The 9137-nt window shown below is 53.7% G+C and overlaps 4 protein-coding genes across 4 annotated transcripts in view; 2 read left to right on the forward strand and 2 right to left on the reverse strand.

Moving 5' to 3' along the window:
• AURANDRAFT_66773 (hypothetical protein) overlaps positions 1 to 1921 on the reverse strand; it is a gene marked incomplete at both ends in the record, with an annotated part of 3329 nt that extends 1408 nt beyond the window's left edge. Inside the window, 2 exons of the mRNA XM_009042117.1 lie at positions 53 to 341; positions 385 to 1921. Of these exons, the coding sequence (XP_009040365.1) occupies positions 53 to 341; positions 385 to 1921 (1826 nt within the window). The remainder of the gene's footprint in view (positions 1 to 52; positions 342 to 384) is intronic.
• A 453-nt stretch (positions 1922 to 2374) lies between these two features.
• AURANDRAFT_72384 (hypothetical protein) lies at positions 2375 to 5423 on the forward strand (the record flags this gene model as incomplete). The annotated part of the gene is given in 8 exon segments (XM_009042043.1): positions 2375 to 2567; positions 2622 to 2912; positions 2966 to 3015; positions 3129 to 3288; positions 3399 to 3586; positions 3677 to 4940; positions 4960 to 5052; positions 5072 to 5423. The coding sequence occupies 8 exon segments, from the start codon at positions 2481 to 2483 to the stop codon at positions 5216 to 5218; spliced, it is 2280 nt and encodes a 759-aa protein (XP_009040291.1).
• Positions 5424 to 6321: 898 nt separating this feature from the next.
• Positions 6322 to 7742, reverse strand: AURANDRAFT_66775 (hypothetical protein; the record flags this gene model as incomplete). The annotated part of the gene is made up of 2 exons (XM_009042116.1): positions 6322 to 6473; positions 7130 to 7742. The coding sequence occupies 2 exons, from the start codon at positions 7740 to 7742 to the stop codon at positions 6322 to 6324; spliced, it is 765 nt and encodes a 254-aa protein (XP_009040364.1).
• A 693-nt stretch (positions 7743 to 8435) lies between these two features.
• Positions 8436 to 9137, forward strand: part of AURANDRAFT_66776 (hypothetical protein) — a gene marked incomplete at both ends in the record, with an annotated part of 3498 nt that continues 2796 nt past the window's right edge. The window contains one exon of the mRNA XM_009042044.1: positions 8436 to 8531. Coding sequence (XP_009040292.1) covers positions 8436 to 8531 — 96 coding nt within the window. The remainder of the gene's footprint in view (positions 8532 to 9137) is intronic.

Raw genomic sequence — 9137 nt, forward strand, 5'->3', positions numbered from 1 at the left:
CTTAGGGGTGGCTTCAGGATAATATCCAATAAGGCAAAGACGCTGCATATACGTTGACATAAGGAATTCTCGGTGCAGCTTGGAATCTTTGGAAACGGTCAAGCGGGACTTGGGCCCACCGTCTGTCTCGTTGGCTTTCAGAAGCATTTTCTTCTTCTTGGATTCCACCAAAACTGGCCTCTTGTTGTACGGCCCCTTTCTCACGGAGGTATTTTTAACCAGCGGGTGCTCCGTGGAGTGTTGCTTTATTGACTGGAAGGAAGTAATTAGATGTGTGAGAGGGTGTCCTTTCTGCAGGTTAACAGTCTGTGAGCTTCTTGCTTCTTGGAAAAATAAATCCTCTACATAACACAAGTGGGGAATGCATGTATAGACTAGACTCACCTCGTTGCTTGACCATATCTTCGATTGAGAGAATTCGTCCAACGCTTTCATCCTCAGCCTGTTGGGGGGGTAGAGCCAGCTTCGCAGAGTTGTATATCGGAGCTGGAATAGACGGTGCTTCATTGGGCATCCAAACAGACTTGCTTTGGGTGCTTTGCATGCGAAGCTGCCGTGGTAGTTTATGCGATACCATTTCCGCTTGACGCCACGGAAAGCAATTGTCGGAGGTCACAAATGGGCTCTGTTTGCCGGTGCACTGCCTGGTGACAACTGATGCATTTGGTGAGCTTGAAAGTTCCGCATAAACCAAAAAACAGTCTTCGCACACAACCACCGTTTTGTACATGAAGAGCGGATCTCGGCGGTACTTCCTGTACGCGTCGAGGGAGAGTTTAGGGTGGATCTGTCTGATTATTGGCGGCATCGTCGCGTCAGCGCCCCTCATTTCATTTCTGTTTCGGTCAGCCAGTGCTTCTAGGTTGCCAAACCCAACCCCACCCGCCGCGGCTATGATCGTGGGATTCGGGGGCCATTTTACCGATCCGTGACCGTCAGTCTGTAACATAGCCACAAGCTGTTCAAAGTGTGCCACGATTGTTTTGTATTGTATGGGATGAAATTGATCGGAAGTTGCGGATCTACCACAGCTTATGCAATGCATACACAACAACGCTTGCGCCTCGTCATCTGAATGGTTGGCCTTGTCGACCAGTTTGATGTGCGGAGGTAGCTGTACGATGGAGTTTATACTGATTGCATTAGGTTCCACGAAAGGGTCTATGGTTATACTCCTGGGCTGACTACGACCACCGGCTAACCGTATGGAACTACTCCACAGAAACCATATGCGTCCTTTCGAATCAACTTTGAAATTTGCAACCATGCGCATGATACAGTGCTTTTGGAACGAGACCTCAGTTATGTGAGCCACCAAGTTCTCACAAATCCGTTGGACTTGGCTGGGTAGAGTACTGCCTCGCAACGGAGCCGCGGCGCTAAAATGTTCTGGACCCTCGTAAGTTACCGCCCGCTCATAAAGACCGTATCTTTGATCATGAAGCTGTTTTGAATTTACTCGTCGTTCTAACAGACAGACCTTCGGTGACCAAATGGCTCTAATGATGGCATTGTGCATGCCTTTCGGCTCGACGAAGCGTTGCAGAATACCGTTATTCTCCTTCCATCTGTTGTAAAGAAATTCATGTAACCCCCTGCGATCGAAGTATTCAATTGTTGTGTCTGACTCAGCGCTCCCTTCCAAGGCTACCTCGCTTATGTAATATGCGACAAGGTCGCAACCAGCGCTACGTTTGTTGAACGCTTCTTCGATACGCACGTTGACTAAGTTTTGCTTATTCTTCTTCTTTAACTTACTATCGACTGTGCTGGTGAAATACCAGTGGACTGGCTGGCCGAACTTGTAAACTACCGTGTCCGGCAACCAAAGCGAGGGGCCGTAGCCCAGTTCATCTTTCGCGTGAAGCCAGTGTAGAAGAGTATCAGAAATGCCATCGCCCTCCAAAGAATCAAGGCCCATAGTGTTGCGCCGATGGCGTTAGCTATAGAAAGCTGGCAAGAAAATACCAGCGGATTTAGAATTTCCGTCATGAGCACTGGGCGCCGTCTCGTCCGAAAATCGGGCATTGTGGCCGATTTTGAGGAAAAAAACTCCAGTAACCGCCAACATTCGTACTGCGCGCGCGGCCGCACGTGTCCGTAGGCGTACTGGGACGCCAAAAAAAACCTCGCCCCGCCCCCAAATACAGTGGAGTGATCAAAACTCAGATTCTGATTGCCTGGATTTTTTTTTCGCGCGCGGTCGACGCACAGCCTCTACGGAGGACTAATGAACCCGGGCCCAAAATGATCGATTAATATTAATTAGTTAATCTAGGTGCACCTAGATGTACGTTGATCACCGCACTGCCCAAATCTATGTTAGAAACCTCGCCCGGCCCCCAAAACTGATTAGTCGACATGATTTGATTGTTTATTCTAGTTAAAATAATTGGCGGCACGGGCTCACATGGCCGCGATTACCTCAAAAGTGTGTAAATCTTCAGGCAACGCTTGAACGATTCTTAGGAGGGGATTCAATGGATGAGATCACGAAAGCGGATGCCTTCGCTCTTGCAGAGCTCTTCGACGCATCATTTCCGCTCAAGGAATGGCTCCTTGGCGCGGCAAAGCGCTCGGAGTCTCGGCGACGATGTTCTGACTCGAATCTCTATCTGCAGGAGAGAAACCTATGGTTATTGGCAGCCAAGTTAGCTGGCAGCGAGCTTCTAGGCGATGGCATCCGCGCTGAGAGCGTCAGTCGAAACAGCGAAGAGACTTGTGGAGAAGTTCGGTCCGAAACTTCAAGGCGATGGCAGTGCGTGCTATCCTGGCTGGAGGCGACGGCGGAGGAGAATGTGGAGTACTTTGAGCATTCAACTCACCGCAGCGCTGTGAACATCGATAGTGACTGCGTTGAGGGCGTCGTGTCTCGGGCCTTGGCATTGACACCAGATACCTGTCTTACTGCAGTACGCACTCCAGTGTTACAATGTATTTGCCAAAGTGTGAGGTTCCCATGTAGGCGAGCGTGCAGGTGCGCGCAGAGGCCGAGGACGAGCGTGCGCGTGTCAGGTCGATGCAAGTTTACAGTGTCTTCATCTGCAAAAATGCTGTAGCTTTGACCAAGATCACGAGATAGGTACCTAAACGTTCGGGCGGGCCATACCGAGGATGCAGCATCGCAGAACTTCAGAGTACCAGAGGGTTTGTGGCGCGCAGTGGTGCTACGTGGTGGAGACCCCTGGGACAGTGGAAAGTCTTGCACATCTCCACAGCTTGGCAATCGACAAGTACAACTTTGGCGTCACTGCTGCAGGCAACGGTGTCGAAAGGCTCTCGAAATCGGTGAGCGGCTACAGGATGATGCCACCCGAAAGGCGATGAAAGATGTGGTCTCATTTGCGGCGTCCAGACCACTGACCCGGGCGAGAGGTAGTTATCCCTCGCGCGTCTAGGTCTGGTATGCGGTACTAGCCCAAGGGCGTTGCGATATGGAAGCGCATGCACTTGCAGACACTCTGCAGGCATCGGTGGTTGCAACTGCAGAGGCTTGCTTGTATGAAGCCGCAATTCATGCTATATTCGGCGGTGATGTGGCCGCCTTTGCACGCGCACGACCTCAGGCATCTTGGGAAGATAATGGGTGGGCTAGGATTAAGTGCGCTGAAGCCAGTACCACAGTCGACACCGCAAGTTTGCATAAGCATTCGCTTCCCAATCGACTGCCACTTAGACCAGAGGAATCAGCACTTGCGGAACTAAATGCGCTGCCTGGGACGACGCTTCAGACGCTTTCTGCGAGATTGGCAGCGCATGGCGCAGCGAGTATTCCAGAGTTCCTCTTACATCCAACCGAAGATGATGGGTCCGCAGAGTTTGCATTGATCTGCCGTGTCAAGGCTACTCTAGCATGTATCTGGCGACGTGTAGCTGGAACAGGAAGAAGTATACTAGGACATGACGCGTTGTGCGACCAGTGGCTAGCTAGGTATGCTGTGCAGCTATCAACAAGCCCAGCAACGATCCAACTTGCGGCCTTTTACAGCGCGCCTTTGCATAGTGCGCGTCTCCAGCACGTGGCTGAATGTTTTTCAGGTGCAAATAATGCTTGTGAAATAGACTCCTGCCTTGAGGCGGCTAAAGAAGCCCTGGGAGCAGAAGCGGTGCCTGAACTTGCATGCCGTGTCTGCGATCAACTATTTCGGAAGAATGGTGCGCTGGCGCTATCCGTCTCTTTGACATCAGGGGATAGGGCTCGCAATTTTGTTGCGCTCGGGTGGCTCGCGGCTATGCCTCTTGAGCTCGTTCGCCACGCGAACTCAATCTTAACTGACCTTGGCCTTTCTGCTATTATGCATTGCGATGATGTTTTCTGGATTGACGTAGATGCTGCTCTTGCCTATATTCCGAACACTGCACTTGATACTATTTTTGATGTGGCTTACGCTCATGGCCCCCATGATGTGCTCGCTACTGCACTCCTTAAAGTTCACGTTGGCTGGCGCACTATCCGACTTGCCATACGATGCATCAATACCTGGCGCGATGTACCGCTCAAAGCCTTGGCCCAAGCTACTCCAATTGACGGTGAGCGCGTTGCTAAAACCTCTCATCAATGTTCCACTACCACATATGACACCCTCATTGCTACTTTCAGCTTCCCTACACGGTCTCCTCTAAAAGCATCTTATTCGCCCATGCACTTTCAAGCAGACTCTCTCCGTGCGAATGATACAAAGGACGCCAAAATTGATCTGCTATGGCGCATTGATGTACTCCTCAAGACCCTCGTTGGCCCTCTCGTTGGTGGCTTCCTTCCAAAGCTAGGCTGGCTCGATCTTGGTGCGCTACAGGAAGCAGCATCAATTGGAAAAACCAAAATAGATCATTCGTTCAGAGTGGCCGGTACTGTACTCATTCACGCAACTGATGTTGCCCGCGTTACTGCAGATGCTTTTTCACAGCGTGATCAATCCAATTTCGCCTGGCACTGGTACGTGACCTGCCTCCAAATAGCTGACATTCTTGCTGATCCTGAGCCCAACGGCACAGCTCGCCTTGCTCTTGTCTGCGATCCAGAGTAGCTTGTGCCTAGTCATTGGTCTTTCCGTAAGCCGCAATCTCCCAGGTACGCACTATTGACATCCAGCGGATCCTTTTTAGAATTAAGACTACTGCTATCGAGCTCCTGCGCAAGGTGAACACACACAAGCAATTGAACAAGGCTGAAATCAACAACGCCGATTGGCACACTCTGATAAAGCTTGCTCTTTGATGATCAAAAGCCCCTCCTGGTGCAAATGGCACTTGCGAATGGCACTTAGCTGCATAGCTTAGCTTAGCATATTTGCGGTGCCAAATTGACGGTGCCAGGCAGCTCCACGCGTCGCCGGCGTCCAGTCCGACCAGGCCGGGCCTACAGGTGGCAAGGGCAGCGAAGGATCCACACGTGGGTCGCTTCAGCCGCATACCTAAGGCATACCTAAGTTCCACTTTACTGAAGCGCCGCTGCGCACGTTATGGGCTGCGACCGGCCCCCGGGGGCGGGTCCGGAGTCGATCTGAACGCCGCGTAACGGTACAGTGCGCCTCAGCGTCCGCGACATCGTGCGCGCGTTGCGTTACGCGGTGTTCAGGTGGAGACCTTCACGTCGAACGGGGCAGCCCCTCGGTCGACGGTCGTTTCGTGTGGTTTATGTACGAATTCGCCCTTCCCGGGTGGAATTGAAATGCTGTTTCCGGACTTCCGCTGCCCTTGATTGTGGGTTCGAAATTTCCACGCGCGCGTGACGACGGCGGCGGCGGCGGCGGCGGCGGCGGCGGCGGCGGCGACGACGACGACGACGACGACGGACCAACCCAGCCCTACTGAAGGGAATTAACTGGGGATGGTGATATACGATCCCCGATGCTGCGAGAGGTCGATAGACATCAAAATGGGGTTGAGGGGATCAAACGTGCTTCATCCCAGCTCCCGAAGGACGGTTTGAGTCACCACGCGACCGGCAGCACTTCGCGTCTGCGCATGTGAGTCAGGCACACACTAGCGGAGCTCGAAGCTACTGGGATCGTTGCATGATTCCGCATTATCGCATGGTTGGGGGCTGATAAAGACGCTCGAACCATAGCTTCGTCTTGTAAGGCCCTGACGAAATCCAATGCGGCTGAAGCGCAGCTCACAGCCAAAACGATTTGGTCGGAATCCGGACCAAAGCGCAGGGTAAATTTTGAAGGCCTTTTTTGACCTTCGGCCCCGAGCCACCAAACTTTTGGAAACCTAAGAACCTCATCATTGCTACGCCGTGCGCCACTTCCTGATTGCGCTCCGTCAGGGTTCTCGTTCCGTCCGCTAGTCAGTATGAGATATCATCTAGCTAACCTACGCTAGGAAACCTCGTCGCTCTTGCAGTGACGAGATCGAGCGAGAGTTGACTTTTATACAACAGCGTTCGAACTTCTGATTAATTTCGACCCGGCTTTTGATTAATTTCGGCCGGCGCTCGAGCTTGGCCTCGTCTGGACGTGGTAGACCTTTTTTTTTTTTTAATAGGGTTTTTTACTTCAAGTTACAGCCGCAGTACGGCTAGGGAGCTTTAAAAGGGGGCTCGTTGGAGTCGCCAGTACGGCTAGGGGCCGGACATCCACGGGCGTAGGGGAGGGCCTTACCTCGCCGGGTTGGTTCGATTTTCCATTTCGAAAAGCGACATAGTATTCTAAACTAGGAGTACTTTCTATACCCAGGCGCGCCTGCGACCCTTATGCGTCTCCCTTTGTGTCTTCTTGGGGATATGGTGTCTTGAGAATACCTATTCTCCCCCGCCCTCTCCATTCCCGGCTGAGGTGACTGCGCCCTCCAAGCACGGCCCGTTGGCCTCCATTTCCCACGAAAGCTCGCTTGGGTCAACCCAGGGGCAGTAAGGACCCCGAACCGGGCCCCTGCTGCCAGCCACGCCCCCAGCATGGTCTGCATGCCCGGGCTGTTTGGGAACCCAGCTCCATCGTCTTGAGCTGCCATTGAGAGTCGCGATCCTCCGTCTCGAACCCTGCGTATGATGCTACGCTAATCTGGCTGCGTGCCCCGTAGAGTGGCCTCCAGGAGGAACTCTCCCAGCCTGGCTAAATGCCGAGCCTGCTGGAATTCGCAGGGTGGTGTGCAAACCAGACCGGCGTGTGTCGACTGGGATCACCACGAAGAAGGGCCATTGTTCCCGCGGAATGCATCTCAACATTGTGCCTTCGAGGCGGTGTGGTGATCTTGTTGCTTCGTGTGTACGTAAATGCGTGGTCTTTTCGAGCAGCGCGATCGCGGATGTGCTTGCGGCCGCGATGGTTCGGGTAAAGGTCCATGGCTGCAGATCTAGGACGCTGCCTTTGGGCAGGATCGAGTGTGTCCATTGGCCGACTACTTGCGCCCGTCGTCGGGTTCGGCACAAATGTAAGGTTTGCCGATGTTTGGTTGTAGATAATCCGATGGTGATGTGCGCTTGTCTGCATCCAGCCAGGTGCATCGGCAGAAGCGGCCCTTGAAGAGTCGCGTCGTTGTGTGTGACTTAGCCAAGCGACCGCGGGCTTAACTGGGGGGCCCTTTTTTTTAAGCTGCGAAGACTTGACTTTTGCGGCGACATTCGCTCTCTGAGCTGCCTCATAAGCTGTGTATTCGTCGGTGGATTTGACACGTGCAATCTGCCCCTTGTGCTCGCGGTGAAACAGGGGCACCGCATTTCCCAGTCGGAACTCTAAGGGGGCTGCCGGTGACACAGCGCTCTTGGAACCAGCCCATTCGCTCGTGTTTGCTGGCATCTCTGGGATCTCTGGCGCCCAGCGGTTTTCGGTCACATACGCGGCTGGATAACCGAGCCGCCGGTCGATCAATGGCACGTTGGGGAGTCGCCAGACGTCTGGGGCATCACTTGAAACTGCGCTGTCCAGCCCGTCGTGGCTTCTGATCATATGCAGCGGTGTGACCTCATTTCTCCTGCTCGCAGCGGTGTGCACTGCTGGGCCTCTTCGTTCGCACCAGGGAGAAGAATATTGTTGCGCCGCCCTCGCAAACAGCGGACCTAAAGCCGCCAGCTCTTCACGTTCCCAGCCCCCATGCGCCATTTCTAGAGGGGGGCTTGTAAAAGTTTATTGTGCACTATATAAAAAAGCGAGAGGTTCGTCGTTTTTACTGGAAAACATTAGGCTGGCCAAAGGTGGTATCCCCGCAGCAACGGCCCAAGCCCAGTAGCCACACCTTCTGATCTGGGGTGAAGTGGGTGGTCGGCGGCGGTATTTTTTTAACAGCCTGAGACAGCAGCTCGGAGTCGCTTCGTCACGTTGATGCCAAGTAAGGGTTTATGTAGGGCCAACACCAACTAGAGCCGGACAGTACCAAACCGGGCAGCAGCGTATGGGCGCGAGTCTTTGACGCGCCCTACGTGCTAGCAAAACAATGTGCGCTGTGTATTTGGCCGCATCGAATGCACTGAAGCAGCGCAGGCTTGATCGCGGATGGCTAGTGGCGGTATGGCGGCTCGAAGGAACCACCGCGAACCCAAGTGGGAGGCTATCGCGCGGCCTGTTGGCCCTCACGATACAACGCCGGCGGTGCGCTACAGTGTCGGGGCGGTCGCCCAAGGCACGGGGAGGTCACGGCCGCGTAGCGGCCGTACCATGTGCGTTTGTGAAGGTTCTGTTTTCGGAGCCCCGGAGGGGCGACGACTTCTGCAGATGCGGCTGGGAGGCGCATCCCTAGGGGCTTTTTTCGACCGCGCGAGGCTCCTAGATGCCATTTTCCAGTAGAGAATTCGTACTGTCCGGTCCCGACCGAAAACCGGACAGTACGGACCTCATCTCCGCCTTGCTACGATACCGGCGTGTGCTTTATGAGTACGGGCGCGCGTGTGCTGGTCAATCGCGCTCGAGTCTCTCTGTTGTGAGGGCCTTGTAGCTCTCGTCATCCCAAAGCTAGAGATCCCATTCAAGGTCGACGATTCAAATAACGTTCTCCGCAGCATACTCATCTGCACCTGGGCTGTTGTAGCGGAATGACTTGGGTTCTTTCTTGCTCGATAAAACTTACACATGACCCGAAACGCTGCTGGCATCGTCGCGACGATTACCGGCAGTGTCCGCTGCGTTCGAGACGAGTTTGTTACATTGTTTAGCCGCGTCGCAGGGAGGAATCGAAGGGAGAGAGAACAGCGAAAGGAA

Source organism: Aureococcus anophagefferens, assembly GCF_000186865.1.
Source record: "Aureococcus anophagefferens unplaced genomic scaffold AURANscaffold_26, whole genome shotgun sequence".
Classification (NCBI taxonomy): domain Eukaryota; class Pelagophyceae; order Pelagomonadales; family Pelagomonadaceae; genus Aureococcus; species Aureococcus anophagefferens.